The sequence below is a fragment of the Pristis pectinata genome, chromosome 1, assembly GCF_009764475.1.
Source record: "Pristis pectinata isolate sPriPec2 chromosome 1, sPriPec2.1.pri, whole genome shotgun sequence".
In the NCBI taxonomy this organism is placed as follows: domain Eukaryota; kingdom Metazoa; phylum Chordata; class Chondrichthyes; order Rhinopristiformes; family Pristidae; genus Pristis; species Pristis pectinata.
The window spans coordinates 115,120,614-115,140,682 of NC_067405.1; the positions used below are offsets into that span (position 1 = coordinate 115,120,614).

At 38.2% G+C, this 20,069-nt stretch overlaps 1 protein-coding gene across 1 annotated transcript in view; it reads left to right on the forward strand.

Moving 5' to 3' along the window:
- Window positions 1-978: 978 nt before the first annotated feature.
- ero1a (endoplasmic reticulum oxidoreductase 1 alpha) overlaps window positions 979-20,069 on the forward strand; it is a 30,876-nt gene continuing 11,785 nt past the window's right edge. Inside the window, exons 1-9 of the mRNA XM_052013664.1 lie at window positions 979-1,340; window positions 8,892-9,008; window positions 9,104-9,187; window positions 9,451-9,489; window positions 13,293-13,378; window positions 14,471-14,544; window positions 15,213-15,333; window positions 15,448-15,498; window positions 20,030-20,041. Coding sequence (XP_051869624.1) covers window positions 1,233-1,340; window positions 8,892-9,008; window positions 9,104-9,187; window positions 9,451-9,489; window positions 13,293-13,378; window positions 14,471-14,544; window positions 15,213-15,333; window positions 15,448-15,498; window positions 20,030-20,041 — 692 coding nt within the window. The 5' untranslated portion in view covers window positions 979-1,232. The remainder of the gene's footprint in view (window positions 1,341-8,891; window positions 9,009-9,103; window positions 9,188-9,450; window positions 9,490-13,292; window positions 13,379-14,470; window positions 14,545-15,212; window positions 15,334-15,447; window positions 15,499-20,029; window positions 20,042-20,069) is intronic.

Consider the following 20,069-nt stretch of genomic DNA (forward strand, 5'->3'; position numbering starts at 1 on the left):
CAGGGGAGATTTATAAGGACGCTGCCTGGAATGCAGAGCATGCCTTATGAAAGCAGGTTGAGGGAACTTGGCCTTTTCTCCTTGGAGAGACGGAGGAGGAAGGGGGACCTGATAGAGGTATATAATATGATGAGAGGTATTGATAGGGTAGATAGTCAGAGGCTTTTCCCCAGGGCTGAATTGGTGGCCACAAGAGGACAATAGGTTTAAGGTGCTGGGGAGTAGATATAGAGGAGATATCGGGGTAAGTTTTTTTACTCAGAGAGTGGTGAGTGCGTGGAATGGGCTGCCGGAAACAGTGGTGGAGGCTGATACGATAGGGTCTTTCAAGAGACTGTTAGATAGGTACATGGAGCTGAATAAAATAGAGGGCTATGGGTAAGCCTAGTAATTTCTAGGGTGGGGACATGTTCGGCACAGCTTTGTGGGCCGAAGGGCCTGAATTGTGCTGTAGTTTTTCTATGTTCTTCTATGTTCTAAAACAGCTGCAATAGTTCAGTGATAGCCTTTAATGTCGGCATGCCATAGATGTATCAATTATTGTTTAACTAATAACTAGCAAGCTAATGTTCTTCTGAGAATCTGCCTCATCTGGATGAAAAGCCAAAACTGGTATATTTCAATCTAACTCCCTGGGAGTTGGGTTAACATAGTACGCTCAGTTACAGGCGTGCCAGCAAATTGCTGTAGCCCATTTTGATATACCAAGGAAACCTCGAGTGTATTTACTAATACATCATGTAGGTTTGTGCCCTAGTTTTACCGCATGACACATCAGATTGAATACGTGTAAATCAAATATTTTTTAAAAAGACTCATTTCGTCCACTTCGAGCGTAATTTCTGAAACTTGGAGACTGGCGTGCACGTAATACACGTCCTCAAAATGTTTAAAGGAAGTCCCCCTTCCTGTCTCCCGCATCCATTTACACAACTGGGCACTTCACAACATTCGGCAAGTTAAACAATTAGGCGCAATTCAGACACTGTTGTAAAATTAAAATGTGACGCCAGTGGACTTTGATACATTTAACCTGAGATTATTGCAACGTGCAGGTTTGGTGTTGCACACAAGGAAGTAAAGTGAAATTTACGAGAAGGCGGGGCCTCGGCTTTAAAAGGAAACCTTCAATGAGTCAAGTTTCTGTGCTCGCGGTGGACGTTGGCTCTCTCGGCAGTTATATATTGTAGAATTTGGATTGGAGCAGTTACCGTCCGGGCCAAGAATAATTAATGATGTTGACTTCAATCTTTTTGATGCTATTCTGTATGTTTCCACACCAGGGTACACAGGACACTGTTTCAAAGGAGCAGTCGTGCGATCAGGCACATTGCCATCAGGTAACAGAGTGATTTTCAGAAAACCGTGTTTATTTAGCGCGATTGTGCAATTTGATTAAAGGGGCGTAGAACGTTGTTGGTCTTATTGCCATTCTTGGAGGGGTGTTTCCTGCAGTGGGGTCTAAATCGCTGGATTTTAGTCTGCTGGTGTGCGACCTCTTCTGCTCTGAAAATGTTTCTATTGTTGGAGTCTGCGTGCAACAGGCTCTGAAATTGCTTTTGTGGTCTCCTTCCGAGATGTGACCGGTGCTTTCAGCACGTAGACGGTCCGACGTGACCGGGCGAATCTCGGTCGGGATTCGAGGCGAAACATACATCAGCCACAGCGGATGGGCCTTTCGTGTGTAGTTACAGCTCGGTCTGAATGGGGATCAAAGGGTGCGCGATAGAAAATTTACTAATTGTCAAGTTGCTTCAGTCCTAGTGAGTGAAGTTACATTCCCTAGTTTAGCAGGACACACTTTGAAATTTACCGTCAAGTCTAAGTCACCAAAACAATCGCGAGAAGCCTGTACCCACCTGAACGTTTACAGTGATCCAGTTACAAATTACTAGGAATTCTTTGGCTAAGGAGATTTTTCATTGCAGATGGTAGCTAGATGGCGAGTGTTAGAAAAAAAAATTATTGTCGTGGGTAGCGACATCTGCAACCTTGGGGTACTTTACAACATCTAGGTCATACTGTAAAAACACACACACACACACAAAGTGACTTTTTATCCCTCGAGGCCTCTCAGTAAACTCACTGCTTCATCCAGTGAGACTGGTTGATCTAACCTGTTACATGTGGTGTGATTCGATGGCCCAGATGCACTGCACCCATTCGCCGAAGAACTCTGACATTACAGTTACGGGCGCCAGAATTTCAATGTTGCCCCTCATTTGATTTTCATTCATTTGAAGCAGATGCATCCAAGAAGCTCACACGTTTAGTGGGAAAACTACAGATTTATTAACTCGTGCTGGTGGACCCGTCGCTGGCAAATCCCTAAAATTTGTTAAACACGCGGCTTTTTTTTTAAGCCCCGTGTAATGATAAGTAGATATTTCACCAGGCCGGGACGAAATATATCCCGGGATATTTGAAGATGCAAGAGAGGAAATTGCAGAGGCTCTAATCATCATTTTCCAATCTGGCTCGGGTACAGGGGTGGTACTGGAGGGTTGGAGAGCTCCAAATGCTTTGCTCTAGTTTAAAACGCGAATCATTGCAGGCTGATTAGATTTAAATTCAGTGCTGGTCAAATTATTGGAGTCAATTATAAAGGGTGCTGTAAAGCTTGATGATGAAATGCACAGAAAGGTCAGGCACAGTTTGCGTGGGTTCATTAAGGGAAGATCCTGATTATATTTGTTTTTGAGGAGATAACAAAGAGGGGCAATGAGGGCAGGGTGTTTGATGTAGTCTACATGGACTTGTGCAAAATCCCACATGAGAGATTGATCCAAAAATTGAAAATCCATGGAATCCAATGGACAGTGTCAAATTGGAACAAAAACCAGCTCAGCAGCAAGGGTCAATGTATTTGCTGGATGTATTTAGCAGTCATGAATACACTCCATTATTGATACAATAACCTTTAGACATAGTTTTTTCCATTAAATACACAAGATCCCTGGAGCCTTGAAAATCACAGAGAGTATAACTTTTAAATCCTGGTGCCAGTAACCAGAATTTAGTTTTTAAATAAGGAAGTGTGCTAGGATTGGCCTGTTGGTAAGTGAGTTGTTTCGAAAGGATTTCATGGCCCAGTACTCACTCCTTTGCTTCCCGTAGCATACTATAATGATATGGTCACTAATGCGGATACCTTGATAAAGAGTGCAGATGCTACAGAAATCAGCCATGTTGTTGAAATTGTGGAGGAGAGCTTTAGACTGCAGGAGGACTTCAATGGATTGGTCAATTGAACAAAGAATGGCAAATGGCATTTTCTCTAAAGAAATGTTGAGGTAATACATTTGGGAAGGTGCAAAAAAAAGGCAAGGGAATACACAAAACATGGGAGATTACTGGGATGTGTGGAGGATTAGTGATCCTGTCCACAGATCCTAAATGTACCAGGATAGGTTGATAAGATGGTTAGAAAGGCAAAGTGATGCTTTCCTATATTAGCTGAGGCATAGAATTCAAGAGCATAAAGGTTAATCTGGAACTACCTACAGCACAAATTAGATCACAGCTTGAGTACTGCACTCAGTTCTGGGCACTGAATTACAGGAGAGATGTGATTGCTCTACAGAGGCGATTCTCAATGGTATGGGAAAATGGTAGCTATGAGGAAAGATTAGATGGGTTAAGGTTGTTTTCTTAGTAACTGAAGAGATTGCGAGGAGATTTAATTGAGGTGTACAAAATAATAAGCCACCTCCATAGAGTAAATAGAAAGGATGTATTTCCCTTAGCAAAGAGTTAAAGTAATTGATTGAAGAATTAGAAAGGAGATGACGGAAAACATTTTCACCCAGAGAGCAGTAGCAATTGGCTGAAAGGGTAGCAGAGGCAGAAACCCTCAAACATTTAAAATGTACAGTACTTGGATGTGCACTTGAAGAACCTTGACTCGCGAGGTCATGGTCCTAGTGCTCCAGGGTGAGATTTGGTAAGGTAACCTTTTTTCCTGATCAGTGAAGACACATTGAGCTGAGTAGCTACCTTCTGTGTCAAAAATTTTTCAACATTTCTGTTCTTTGACAGATGGTAGTCCAAACCACTAAAGCCAATTTCAATATTTATTGCCAGATCAGCAAACCCAAATTAAACTCAGAATTGAATTTGGAAGCTGCACAAACTGAACCTTCACTTTAACTCTATTAATTGGCTGTCTTCTTGGTCTTATTAATACTCTATTGAGCAACTCTCAAATATCTAACAGCATAAATTAAGGTTGGAATTGTAAAGCCTAGAACTTGCTGTAGGCTAGTAATTTATCAAATCATTAATACACCACACAGTGAATATCAAAAAGAAGTCTTAGCTCAGAGATGTTAATTTGGACTGGGCAATTTTTCAGTGGTATGTCTGTAAATTTCCAAGAAAAAATGAGCATAATTATTCTATTTGAGTCTGATCCTTAATGTGGATAATATGTAGATTATTAAGGTAATAGGGTATGTTAGTGAATTTACTTCATCAGAAAGTCAAAAAGCACCTCCATTTATTTATGTTTAATAAATCACTTTGAATGTAAGTTCCTTTAAGGAACACTTAACCATGCATATTTGAAAACCAGAATTATCTTGACCTTGATGACTAGGTTAGGACTTTATTCCCTGGAGCGAGGAGAATAAGGGGTGATCTTAGAGGTATACAAGATTATGAGGAGTATAGATAGGGTAAGTGCATGCAGGCTTTATCCCCCAAGGTTGGATGAGACTAGAACTAGAGGTCCGAGGTTTAGGGTGAAAGGTGAAATATATAAGGGGAATCTGAGGGGAAACTTCTTCACTCAGAGGGTGGAGTGAGTGTAGAACGAGCTGCCAGCAAAAGTGGTAGATGCGGGTTCAATTGTAACATTTAAGAGAAGTTTGGATAGGTACATGAATGGGAGGGGTTTGGAGGGATATGGTCCGGATGCAGGTAGATGGGACTAGGCAGAAGATCAGGTCAGCATGGACTAGGTGGGCCGAAGGGCCTGTTTCTGTGCTGTAGTACTTTGACTCAAACACAACCCATATTTTAGATAGTGCACACTGGTTGGAGACATACTCTATATTTTGTTAATAGAGATATTCTTTCTTTTTTATTTAACAAAATGGTAGTGAGAAGAACTCACTGCTATGAATCTTGTTTTCCAATTTGTTTGTCTAGTAGAGTCCTAGTGATATGGAGCAAAAATATTATATCAAAATTTTAGCAAGCTAAAGTTTAATTACTGCAAGATTGTTCATGATTTTCAACTTTTAACTGCAAAAAAAACAAAATTTTTTGCTTGATTTTAAAGTAAAAAGTTACATTTAAAAATATTTAATTTAAAAATAACACCCTAAGAATAGCCTGAGAACACTAATTATATTTTATCAACTTGAATAACATCAAAATATACAAATGTCACCAGAGTCTTGTGATTTTTTTTTTAAGTGTTGTTTTGTCTATAAATTTACCATCCACCTTCAGCTCAGCAAATGGGGTGAACATATGGTTGGTCAATATCCTCACTTGCTGTAGACCCAGTATCACCTCAGTGGCTTTTTCCTTCCTAAGATGCTAATATAAGTGATTAACTAAAAGATTATTGCCATTGAACTTCTGCTTATAATTTAGCTCAAAGTCCTTTCCTTGGGCAATATGCTTTCAAGCAGTTGTGATGTGAAAATGTTCTGCTTGACACATTTCCAAACTGTGTTTTGACAGAAGGATGGTTTACAGCAATGAATTTAAACATTTTATTGTATATGTCTATTTTTTAATTTAGATGAATACACTCAAATGTCAGTTCCCCACATCCATGCTACCTTATGGAGCTGGAGTGATAAGCCAGCACTTTCAGTGAATATGTACAAGTATAATGACAGGATTCACTTTATCCCCAATCCTCCATTTCTGCTGTGGTTAGATTTTTAAGAGAAATTCAAATTCCAGTGGAGATGGGGTTAATGACCACCAAGAGTATAGACAGGGCTCTCCTTTCGTTAAATGAAATACTTAGCAATTTTTTCCAGTCTCTTACATTTCACCATTGAGAAATGTTGCATATGGTCTTTCTAACAGCCAGTCTATTTTAAAAAAAAATCAAACTATGAGTGTTATCTTTAAGATCAGGCAGCCTGCTGCTGATGGAAAAAGTTATGCTTTGATTCTGCAGTAATCTGTTGCACTACACTAGTCTTTAGTAGTCTCATTTTAGACATCTGGACATGTATAGGCAGTTTGAAGGAGAACTAAGTCAGCAACATGTATTCCTGTTGCAAGTTTAGCTTACTGCAACATCCTAAGGCAATTCACAGGAGCAATAGCAAACAAATTTGATACCTGTCCACATAGGGGGGTACAAGAGCAGGTGGCTAAAAGCTTGGCTGAGAAGGTAGGATTAAAGGAGAATCCTGAGGTAACGGAGAAACACAGGGAGGTTTAGGGAGGGAATTCCAGGGCCTTGCTAGATGAGAGCATTACTTCTAATGGAGAAGTGATCTGGATTTAAGGATGATCATGAGGCTAGCATTGGAGGGCCACAGTTATTCAGAAGGTAAGTCCAAGTAGGAATTTTAAAATGGAGGGGGGGGGGGGGGGGAATGAGAATTTTAAAACTGAGGCACTACTTATCTGGAAACCAGTGTTCATCAGCCAGCACAAATGCAAGGTTAGCAAGACCTGTGCCATGGGTCAGGGCATAGGCATAAGAGTTCTGGATAATTTTAGCTGTATGTTGGAGAGCCAGGAGGGCATTGGAATAGTTAAATCTTGAGGTTAAAAGACATAAATGAAAGTTTCAAAAGCAGAGGAGTTGAGGCAAGAGCAGAATCTCATGTTACAATGGTGGAAGCAGGCCCTCTTAAGAAAGAATGCAAATATTCAGTGTAAAGCTCATTTTGCAGTCAAACATGATGACAAGTTTGCAAATGCTCTGAGTCATTTTTAGAAAGTGCACAGAGTAGGAAGAAGTCTTATAACTTGCATAGATAAGAGGTTTTGTAGTAAGTTTGGAAACATGATCTCATCTTATCCATGAGGCCACTCCCTGTTCCCACAACCCTATTCAATATCCCATCTTGACCTCCTTGTTAGCTGACAATATTTATTTACCTACCTTCTCCTTTCTGCTATCATTCCCCTTCTCAAACAAATAACTCTTTACCCCCTATTCTTTACCCCTCTGTACCACACAGGAGGAATGATTTTGGTTTGGAGGGGAATGTGGGTGGAGGTTGATGTATATTGTATTATAAAAATCAGAAATGGCAATTCTCTGGCAGTAGTGAGGCTACATTAGATGGATGACTGTGAATAAGGATTACAAGACATCTGTGGTGGTGTAGAAGGAAAATGATTGTGAGGAACTATTGGTGCTAGTTACAAGGCTGAGAATTAAGAGCACATAAAATTATTATAGCACAGCAGGAGACCATTAGGCTCTTGTGGTAACTGAACCCACACCAATATAAAGCCTGAATTTAACTGAACTCATCTGAGTGGGTGAAAACTGGTCAAGGCTCATAAATCATACACCTCCATGTTCTTTGAATAGTTTATTGGATCATACAAACACTAACGCTCTCTCCTTTTAATTCACTGTAATCATAAATGCAATTCTCTTTAACTCTTAAACTTGAATCACCACTCACCTTGGCATTCACTCAGAGGAGCTTGTTTCCATACATATGGTGATCAAATCTGTCTGCAGTTCACTGCAACTTGCTGAGGTCTGCTAATAAACACATCTTTTCTAACATACAATTAATTGACTCAACCTCTCACCCGACACACGCACTTTTGACTGTACCACTTAATCTTTCATGCTGTTCTAAATCCATAAAGTGGTTGCTTTGATTATCTCAGTGAATTAGTTCATTGTTACTTCAATGAAATGCTCCATTCTGCTTAATGTTTCACCATTATTACACAAAAATGTTTCAACAGGGAAAGCTCTGGGTATCCATATTCTGGCTGAATGAGCTTTAGTTTAGCTGCAACAACGAGATTTACCTTTCTAAAACCTGTGAGAGCAGATCCAGATTCAGTGGAACTATGTCATGTTGATTTTCAAATCTTGTTAGCAGTCTGACCACAAGTTTGATGGACAGTCAAACAGTAAAATACAAATAAGAACATGACATTGTTTGACCTGAATACTCCAGCTTCTTTGGTTAGTGCATCCATAACTTCGGTGAACTGTGTTTGTGTCAGCTCACAGCTTGTTTCAAATGTTTCATCTTGCATTTCGATAGGAAGCTTGATCATTTTTTTTTCTGAATAAAGTTATGAAACAGCCTTAACTGAACAGTTGCCTCACCCTTTTCATGTTAGTTTACTCTGGGTTAAATGTGTTCTCACTGCAGACCTAGCTGCAGATTTGTGATAGCTTTTTATAGGAACAATCCAGTTATTTCCAGTCCTGGTTCTTTCACTGTAGACCTGAAGATTCTTTCTCCTTTGCGAAAGTCACTGTTGGCTTTATTGCCACTATCTTTTCATGGCAGCAAATCCCAAATCATAACTAATTTCAATGTGGAAAAAGTGCTTCCTTCCATCACCCTCAGTCCCCATTTGCCGAACACCTTAAGACTGTGTGCTGTGATTCTCATTATATCATTGAACTGTTGTTTTTCTCTTTTGAGAAGATCTTTAGTATTATATCTCAGTTAAGTTCAATTATACACTTTCCTACCAAGTATTAAGACTGTGACCATGATTGTTCCAATACCTTGGATAAACCACTTAGCTTTGGTGAAGGTAGGAGTATTCTGCTATCTTTGAGCTGTAGCTGTCTTTGAGCCTCTGAGAGATTTTGATTGGGAAAGCAAAGTGAAAAGAGCATCCATTCTCTGGGCATTGACTACTTCAGAACATTTGCGGGTTGCAAAGCTATATTCATTAATTAACTTTAACTATAGGTAGCTGGATACCTTGAAGACTGCACTTGTGATGCTGAAACTATTCAAGAATTAAACAACAAGCTATTCCCCAAAGTACAAGAGCTCCTCAAAAGTGACTACTTCAGGTATTATAAGGTAAACTCCTTTGTACCTTCTGCAATGTTTATATGCAAGTCTTTTGATTATTTAATGAGATTGGTATACTTGAACTGTTTCTATAACTTTTCCAGGTCAATTTAAAGAAGCCTTGCCCCTTCTGGTCAGATAATAGCCACTGTGGTCTGAGGGATTGTGCTGTTAAACCTTGTGAGCCAGTAAGATCATAATCTCTTCTGTAATAAATAAATAAATTTATGTACCAAGTAAAGGGAGTAAAGTAAATTTAGGGGAAAGAAAAGACTGGAGAAACAATATCTGGGATCCCATGTAATTATTTAACCAATGTTTGATAATTTATGGAAAATCTATAATCCGTCATTTTAAAAAAAACTGCATTTATTTCTCACGGGACATTCAATTGGCATATTTTCCATTAGAATTTATTTTACAAAATGCATTATTATTTATTTTTCTGCAGAGTGATCTACCGGCAGGAATTAGATCTGAAAGCTTTAAGGTATATTTGCAATAATTTCAATTTTATTTCATTCTGCATTGTACTACTTAAATTTTAAAATACCTTTTTCATTCAAACTCTATTTTAACCCCAATATGGTGTTCTAAATCTAGATTAAGTGTTTGTTTATTAATTTTTGAGGCATTATTGGTAAAATCATCATTAATTGCCCACATCTAGTTACCCTCGAAGATGGTGGTGAGCTGCCTTCCTGAACTGCTGCCATTGAGTTATGGAGAACCTAAGACGAAATGCTTTAATTTTGTGCAAGATTATAATGAATAGATTGTCAGAATACCCAATGATTATAAGATTATCAATGCCAGGAATAAAGCAACAGGACAGCAATGGTATTTACAGATCCAGATAGATATAAAACTCTTGTTATATGCTAGGTTCTTTTCCACTGGTTTTGAATTGCACCATTTGGTCTAGTTTTCATGTCAAAAATCTTGCACGACAAGTATCTGAATTCAGAACTCAGAGCAATTACAGATGACTCAGTCACTATTTTGATACAAGTCGATAGATGATATTGTTGTTCAGACTGGCAGGGTATTGTGCAGAGTTATTCATTTGTAGTGTGATTGGAGTTTAATTTGTTATACAGAATAATATTTGAAGTAAACACCAGTGACCTAGTTTCAGATGCCACAAGTACACATGCAAGCTGAATTTTCTCCCACCTGCAATTCCTTCTGTTATTTCTCCTATTCATCCATTGATTCTACATCTATTTCATCTGAAAGACCACATTAAGATACCTCTCTTCTGTATCCAGCAACTCCACTACTACCACATCGTTCCTACACTTCTCTTCCCCTTTCTATATTCTCAATTTACAGGTCCCCATCAACCTCTCCCACTTAAGAACCAAATCTCAACCTCAATCCCATATTCCCACACTTTCTTTATATTTCCTTGTGGATTGCTGGATCATTATTTCAGTGCTAAAATGTAAATCCCTCACTTGTATACCCCTCCTATCTGTAATTTGAAAATATATTCCTTGTCTTCATTTAGTGGACCTAATTATTTTTAAGTACACCTAAACATGTATTAAGATGAATGATTTACAGTTTCATAGCAATGTAGATATGAAGGTTGATGAAATGTAAATACTCTCATAATAATCATCAATAATTTCCAATGTTAGAACGTGATCAATTGAAAAGTGAAGGACCTACGTGCTTGTGTACCTCCTACATCCTACAAGGTTATCATTACATAGAAATGTGGGAAATGTTCGGTAGTTCAAGCAGCATCTGTAGAGCGAGAAACCAAGTTAATGTTTCGGATCAATGCCCTCTCATCAAAACCTGAGAAAAATTAGAAAGCAAATGTGTTTTAAGTTGCAGAGAAATGGGAGGAGTGGAAGAATAAAGGCCAGGAAACAGTGAATGACTTGTGTGGTGGTTGTGCAGGCTGAGAGAGGATGTAAAGGCTGAACTGTCTGAGGATGTGTCAATAGGAGAGTGAGAAGGGGAAAAAGTTCAGAATGCTGGAATTGTGAAATCTGAACACTGCAGGTGCTGGAAATCTGAAATAAAGGCAGACTAGGCTGGAACTACCCTACAGGTCAGGAAGTATAATGCTTTTTGATTAAAGTTAACACTTCCTACTATCACCCTTTTTATCAGAGTAATTTTTAATGCTACTGTCAGGCTTAAATCTTCTATTGTTCTTCCCTACACTTAATTTTCCCATGACACATTCCTATTTTTGTTTTTATTTTGTATTTTTAATCTCCTTTCCTGAACTCTGTAAATTCCAGCTCTGCTCTTCATCTTCCCAACCCTCTCTTTAGATCTGCTCTCAAGAGTATTTCTCTCATCAACCTGAGTATCAGTTTGCTCTATTACTTGATTCAATTTACTGTTTGCCGAGTGCACCAGCTGTTACTAATTGACCAGTGCAGCCTATTATCAGCTATGTGTGCCAAACTCTAAAGGTTTGTACAAGTTCTCAATAACCCCCATAACACCAGAAATCACAAATATATCCCAAGTCCACTTCTGCTAATGCTTAAAGTTCCTTCTCTACTATCCCTGCAGTCCGGGACAGGCAACCACTTCCCCAAATATCCAAGCTGTCCCTGTCCATTGTTCTGATGTCTTTGTTTCTGCATGCCTGTACTTCAGTAACTTAGAACCACCTGCCTAACTGCAAATAACTACATTCATCCACTATATTCCCAGATCATGGTACATTGCCAACATTTTTGCATTCTCCATGAGTTTGGTCCCAAAGCTCCAGATCCTGACACTATTTCTTAACAAATAAACTCTATGAATCTTTTTCCAGTGCCTGTGAGCTGGCAAAATTTCTCCTAAAACCTGAATAATGTTTGTAATTCTCCCTGGTTCTCCTTGGAGCAGCCAATCCCTGTTTGTTTCTTTCCCAGATTTAAAGCCTGCTTAACAATCAGTAATGGGCATATACATTCGCATTATAATAATTGGAGTACTGTGTGCAGTTCTGGTCACGACACTATAGGAAGGGTATGGTTGCACTGACAAGAGAGTGCAGAGGAGATTCACCAGAGTGTCCTGGATTAGAGGACTTTAGTTATAGGGAGAGATTGGAGCGCAAACGTTTAGAGATTGGCCAAGGGGTGACCTGATAGAGGTACCTAAAATTATAAGAGGCATCGATACAGTAGATGGTCAGAATTGTTTTTCAATGGTAGGGAGATCAAAAACAAGAGGGTATAGGTTTAGGTGAAAGGAAGGCGTTTTAAAGGGTATGTGAGGGAAGGTTTTTTTTACGCACACAGTGGTTGATATCCCGCCCTTGCTGGCAGAGGAAGTGGTGGAGTCAGATACAATCACTAATTTTAAGAGACATTTAGCCAGGCACTTATGGGCAAGGTGTAGAAAGAAATAGACCTAGGTGGTCAAAATGGTTGGCATGGATATGGTGGGTGAAATGGTCTGTTTCTGTGCTGTACAATTCTATGACTAGAATTACTGGAATTTGTGAAAGCTTTTGCATTACAGAGAAAGAGTTCTATGTCCACTGGAGTTTGACTTGTTAAGCATATATTCCTCCGGTTGTTCTAAGCAAAATTTATTTTGAACCTGGATTTTAGTGCGAATAAAGGAACCATTCTAGTGTTATGATATTTGTATTTTTAACTGCATTCAGTGACCTTAAGGATCACTGTACTGTTAATATCCAAGCTACCTAAAACTCTTGTTCCCTTTATAATCACCATTCATTTAATGAAACATTCCAGTGTTTTAGGTTTGCTAAAAAGTTCATTGTAATAGATAAGACCTGAAAATATCTCATTATAAAGGAGATTATGTTCTGCTCAATTTTCTTAATTAATTGAAATTTATGAACATTATCGTAGGGAGAGAATGTTTTGTAAAAATTGATTTTGCATGCCCTTCTAGCTAGAGGCATACATCCTTTTTCTTATTAACCTGGACTAGAATCTGATGTAGACTACGGTGATTAGCACACTGTCTATTCCCCTATACCTTACTTAGAGGTCTCAGATTCACAGAAATTCCTTTACCTTGCGAGATTGTAGTAAGCTCAAGTGAAAAGTGAGTAAAAACAAGGGAAGCACCTGGATAAACCTGGAAATGAACACTTTATTTGTAAATATTGTTGCATATTACTCTCCTATATGCTCAACTGTGAGAAAATGGGGGAAAACGGCACATTTCTTTGACTGTGCTTCCAATGAGAACAATCAGAGAACAAACGTAATTGTGAAACCCTTGAAAGTATTCTATATTACTTTATGATACTGTGATGCATATTGACTGTGCAATTCTGTGACCTTTCAGTACACCGAGGATGCAAATACTATTTCTCAACATGATCATGAATGTGAAAAGGCTGAGAAGCTTGGTGCTGTTAACAATTCTTTGAGGTAATTTGAATGGCACAAAGGACTTGTCCTTAAATTCCACTCTGGATTTTATTGTTGTTCACAAAGAAATGTGTGCAGTCTAATCTAGAAAAACTATAAGTGAAATGACATGCTGATTTAACCCTTTCCACTGGGAGAAAGTTGGGAGGGTGAGGTAGCATATTGCATAAGCCTGTTGGCTGGTACCAAGAGGCTTGCACTAGCAATCCAGAGGCATCAGTTTAAATTCCAACACTTCTGGAACATTTTTTTTAAAAAAAGCTAAATGATTAAGTAAATTAACAACAAAAATTGGGTAATGAAGAACCTGTAACAACTGGATTGTTGAAAGGTTCATCTGGTTTTGCTGGCCTCTGTCTGGGAAGGAAACCTGTTATCCTTACCTGGTCTGGCTGAAGTGTAACCTCAGTGGTTGACTTGGAAATGACTTGGCAAGCCACTCAGTAAAGCAATGCTCTCAGACTAGGAGACAAATGTGTGTAATATACCTTCTGTAACCCTGCCACCTATGGATTGCAGGTTTGACCTACTGTTTTCGGGAGGTCAGAGGGACAACTGCCAGAAAGAACCAGAATCCTCCTTTTAAATATAGAACACTGGCTGTGATCACATCTCATCAATTTTAACCTAAGGCCTCAGCTGGCCAACCTGGTGGCAAAGGGCCATATTATTATTGTTGTGTCCTCCAGACCCCGTAAGGAAACCTTGGGATTCTCTTGTTTAGGCTTGTGCCATCCTCCTCAACCATAAATGGCTTCCTATCCTCCTTCCTAAACACTTACCTGGGTGTCATGGAGGATATTTTTGGGTTCTTGGCAACAATCCCCTTTGCCTGAAATTCCTCTTCTGCCTGCTGGCTAGCACTCCTGCCAGGATCTGGGTGGGATACTGAAAGGGTCAATGCAGGCAAGGCCTGTAAGTTGAAATCTTTTGGGCCTTATGCTGCAAAGGGCCAGATAATTTGCCAATCACCACAATCCATGTCCACATAACCTTAGAGTTTAGGATTATTATTTTCATCATTTGACCGATTTCTACTAATCCACACCATACTTGATCAACAACATTTAAAAAAAAATCTTAACGTTTCAGTGAGGAAACAAAGCAAGCAGTGCTTGACTGGACCAGACACGATGACTCCACAGACAACTTCTGTGAAATTGATGGTGAGTTTAATTTTGACATTAATTTTTAGAATAAATATTTGTATTCTGTGTTTACACAGGAGTTTATTGCAGCTATATTTGTGCAATGACACCACCAGCAGATGTTTATAATTCATTTAAGATGCACACCAGAATTCCTTTTGCAATTAGCTAGGACAGCTGGAAGAACATTTGACCTTGTACTGTATATGATGGACACAGTCTCGTTTCCTTGGGCCACCCATCACTTATTCAGATGTTTGCAAAATAATGAAAAGCTTCAATGACTTAAAACATTTTGTAGTGAAGGTGATTGCAAACGTCCAAGAATTCTACTAGTTGTAATGTAAAAACAACCAGGGAACTGAGTACATTATGGACCCCACCACCCCCACCCCCCAATGTCTTCTGTGTTTGCATCCTAGAGCAATGGAGGCATCATAGGACTTGGCAAAGCCCAGTGATTTTGCAGAGAGTCTTTCAGCAAGAGAGTATCAATGATTCTGGTCATCCTTTTCCTGGAAGAGGTTCCATCTTTGTTGAATGGTATTGATAACATATCATCAAGACGTGTAAAAGTCAAACTGTCCTATCTTTGCAATTGAATGGAATTAGCAATCAGCTTAGAGGAACTGTTCTAAAATGGAAGTAAAACCAAACCCTGAATAAAATGCAACTTTGTCCCTCAGATGAACAATCTCCAGATGCTGAGTACGTTGACCTGCTTCTCAACCCTGAACGTTATACGGGCTATAAAGGTAGAGAAACATGGAAAATCTGGAATAGTATCTATGAAGAAAACTGTTTTAAGTAAGTAATACATCAGTAATGCTCCTGATCCTTGTATAAAATACATTCAAATCACTAAATAGCATTTTACTGTAAGAGTTCTGTGCAGTTATTTATTTCCCCTTTTCACTGTAGGCCCAACTCCATTAGACGACCATTCAACCCACTGGGTCCTGGCAAAGGTGAGTTAAATATAAATTGCATTATTATATTTAGAATTGTTTTTGACAACTATAGTAGAATTTCTGAGCACATAACTTAAAAGTACTTATTACAAAACTTGCATTAGGGATGGGGCAATAGTTAGAATGTTCAGTGAAAGATCAGAGGGAGAACACGGGTTTTTTAATGAAATCACAATCAATCCAAAATCTATCCAATTAAATTAAATATGCTTTTCAAAAAACAGAGGTACAAAGTAATAATACAATCTCGACTAGTGTAAGGTTTATTGCTTTAGATCTGAAAAAGACCAATTGGAATATTTACCTCGTGGCAAGAATCAGGTTTATTATCACTGACATATGTTGTGAAATTTGTTGTTTTGTGGCAGCAGTACAGTGAAAGACATAAAAATTTACTATAAGCTACAAAAATAAATAAATAGTGCAAAAGAGGAATAACTATGTAGTCTTCATTGGTTCATGGACCATTCGGAAATCTGATGGCAGAGTGGAAGAACCTGTTCCTGAAATGTTGAGTGTGGATCTTCAGGTTCCTGTATCTCCTTCCCAATGGTAGTAACGTGAAGAGGGCATGTTGTGGGTGGTGAGGGTCCTTAATGATAGATGCCACCGCCTTGAGGCACTGCCTCTTAAAGATGTCCTCAATGGCGGGGAGGGCTGTGCCCATTATGGAGAGGAAGGAACAAAGGGATTTAGGTGTCCATTAGAATGCATCCATTTAAAAACTCATGCACAAGGACAAATAATATTTACCTTAAGTGGATTGAGGCCTAAAAGTGAGGAAGTGATGACCTAGCTTGGAATACTGGTTTGAAGGTTGAACACCAATGTTCTGGAGAGCTATTTTGGCCTTGGATGGAATTTAAATAAATTGCATATTCACTTAAATTTAGGAAGCTCAAGGGATTAGGGTAGAGGAGTGATCTAATCAAGATACTTAAAATGACTAAAGGAATTTCTGGGATGGATAGAATGAAACTATTTTCTCCAGTAGGGAATCCAGGACAAGAGGGGATAATCTTAAAATTAGAGCTAGTCCAGTTAAGAATTAATTAAGGTAGCAGTTTTTCCATGCAATAGCCTTGATCATCTGGAATGGGTTAGGATTAGGTTCTCCTTCAATATGCCGAGTCAAATGAAACTTAAAACAAGATTGATTGGGTTATTGTCGGTAAGGATATCAAAGGTTAAAGAATTAAGAGTTCAAGCACAGATCATCCGTGATGGATAGAATGGCAAAACATATTCAAAATGCTGATTTATTTTTGTACTGAACTGTGACAAGAGAATTTGACAGATGTTGTAAACTAATTTGTGCAGATTGTATCCAGAATAGTTAAGGAGGTTGATGAGGTCGTGACAAGCAGCAACTATAATTTACCCGAGATGTAATGAATGGTGTGTCACAGGGATCAGTGCTGGGGCCTCAACTTTTTACAATTTACATAAATGATTTGGATGAAGGCACTGAAGGTATGGTTGCTAGATAGATTTGCTATGGCATAAAGGGTGGTAGGAAAACAAACTAGGAAGAGGACATAAGAAGGCCACAAATGGATATAGGTAGGTTAAGTGAATTAAAAGATCTGGCAAATTGAGTACAGTCTGTAGAAATGTGTAATTTTCCATCTTGACAGGAAAAATGTAAAGCAGATAACCTAAATCATGAGAGATCGCAGGGCTTGGAGATGCAAGATTCTATATGTTCTAGTGTATTATTCACAAAAGACTAGTGTGCAGGCACAGCAAGTAATGAGGAAAGCTAACAGAATGTTGTTGTTTACTGTGAGGAAATTGAGTGCAAAGTAGGGAGACTGCACTCAGTGCATTTTGTCTGAAGTATGGTACACAGTATTGGCCTCTTTACTCAAGGAAAGTTGTCAACGCATCAGAAACGGCTCCAAGAGGTTTACTAGGTGAATATCTGGTAGGGGTGAGTCATGAGGAAATTTTGAAATAGGATAGGCTTGTATCCATTGGAATTTAGAGTGAATGGAGACATGATTGAAACATTCTATCCTGAGGTGTCTTGCAGGATGGATGTGTGGAGGATGTCTCTTCTTCTGCTAGAATATAGACCTAGTGGGCCACTCTTTGAAAAAGAGGATTTACCTATTTAAGGCAGAGATGAGGTGAACCTTTTTTCTCTCAGTCTTTGAAATGCTCTTTTTTCTGAAAGTGTGATGAAAGCAGAGCCTTTGAATATTTTTAAAGCATAGGCAGGTAGTTTCTTAATAAGCAATGGGTGAAAGATTTCTGGGGGTTGCCAGGAATGTAGAGGTGAGGTTACAATCTGGTCAGGAGTGGCAGAGCAGGCCCGAGGGTCTGAGTGCCCTACAATTGCTTCTAATTTGTATATTCTTGTGTTTGTTCATAAACTAGATTGGTGCCATTAGATTGAAGGGAGCTAATATCAGACTGGCTTAGGATAAACCAGTAAATTATTTCAGAAATTTTCTTATTTTGATACAAAGACTTTGAATGATGGAATTAGTAAACATTCGGGAAGGTAAATGCTAATTAGATGTAGCAGCATGGATTTGGCAAGGTCACTTCATAGTGATTTAATTTTATCAGAATTATTATCAAGGTTTAAAAAAAGATGCAATAGATATATAGAAGGATTTTCAGAAGACTTTTGATTAAAGTTTATGAAGAGATTTATTCTGAAAATATTAGCACATGGTCAGTGGAAATATTCCACTCATAATATAAAGAAACTGAATGTTGGCGCCCAAGGACTGACTGAATATTGCTGTTGCTACCAAATCATAAAACATGATAAAGTGAAGTAAATGTAGGAGACTGACCTAGCACATGAGTGGGATGAGCAGATAGGCGATAGAATTAGCTCATTGCAGAAATGCAACTTGCTTCATTTTAGGAAAATGATACTGAAAAGAAGAATGACGGAAATGACAAAATTCAGGGATGGAAGAAAATTAATCTAGCAGCTTCTAAACTTTTTAAAAAATGAAAATGTATAGAAAATGCTAATGGGCAATTGGAATTTTGGGTATAATGCTTAGGGACACTGACTATCACAGACAAAAATTATTTTTGCAAATATTAATAAGGTCACAAGAAATTATATGCACAGCTCTTCATGTTATTATAATATGTGGTGGAAACAATTAAAGCAATGTATCCTAAACATTCACTGAAGAATGAAGGATTGTACTTGTGGATGCTGCTAATTTCAGGGACTTTTTTCACTAGAAGAAAGAAAATGTGTGACTCTAAAAGACCACTTCAAAAATTACATTTTGAGCAAAAATGGCAAATTAGTAACAAAGAAACATTGGAAATAATGAAGAATTAAGATGGCTATCAGAAGAGACTTTCACTAAATAATTAGCACACAGAAGTCTATAAACTGGATTTCATGCTTTTTTTTTTTGATGCATTAAATCAAAAGCATTACTGTGACGTACTCCCTTTTTAAGAGATGGTAAAACTGAGTCTGTACTTTTCACAGGTTAATGCTCCTCGCTAAACAGCCATCAGCAGCAGCATTCTGCTAAGGCTGTCATGGAATAAGATCAGACAAGGGTGGGAGGGAGTTAATATCATACTCCGAATGTGGAATGAGCTGATAGTATCCCATGGCCATAAGTAGCCTCAAATGTCCATGATCAGTAGTAGCTTCAGGCTTACAAAGAGGGATTTGGAAACTGTAAATTATAGGGGATTATTTTCGGTACATAATACCAATATCCCAGAGAAACACTTTTTCAATCATAGAAGTATCAGTACGTTCTGCTTATTGAGGTATATGATAATAATGCAGAATGTAAATCACATTTTGATCCAATTTTTTTTACCATTGATGATGTCACTGCATGCTCACAATACAAACCTGACAAGAGTATTAGAGTGAATCTCACAATGGGCAAGTTCAGCAGAAATTGTGCATAAGCATTTCAAAACTTGCCTAAAAATTGAATATTATGCACTTACACACAAAAACAGGCACAAATAGATCTTCTCTAATTCAATTTCCAGGTTGGAATATCTTATCAGAAGTGGCTAAATTATTTATTTTTAAATGATTACCCCACAGGGGCAGAAAGCTGAATGGATTCCTAAAATGCTGTTGATTGTTATTATATATCAATATCTAATATTCTGCATAAAAGTGTAGAGATGAGGGTGAATACTACTTTGTGGTTGGTATTTAGAAATCGGATTACATTTATGTATGCAATTTAAAAAAAGGTTTAATATTCTTTTTAATTTGTATATTCTTTTGCAGGTGATGAAGGTAATTCGTTTTGCTCAGTCTTGGATATTACTGCCATAGGCTTACATCTGCAGTTCTGGATGGTTTTTACAATGCTGACTTTGAGCATTGCAACAACACTTTGTATCTTTTTTTAAAAAATGCAATTTAACACACAATCAAATGCATCTTTTTTTTCCATTTTAGGGAAATTCACCAGTTCTCATCAATGATTTCTTTCCCCCAGCTATCCTTGGCATGGATGCATTCATTCATATATAAAATTTGTATTTAATGGAAACAAAAGCAGCAGTGAGGAAGGGCATATAGTCTACTTCACTTGCCAAGTT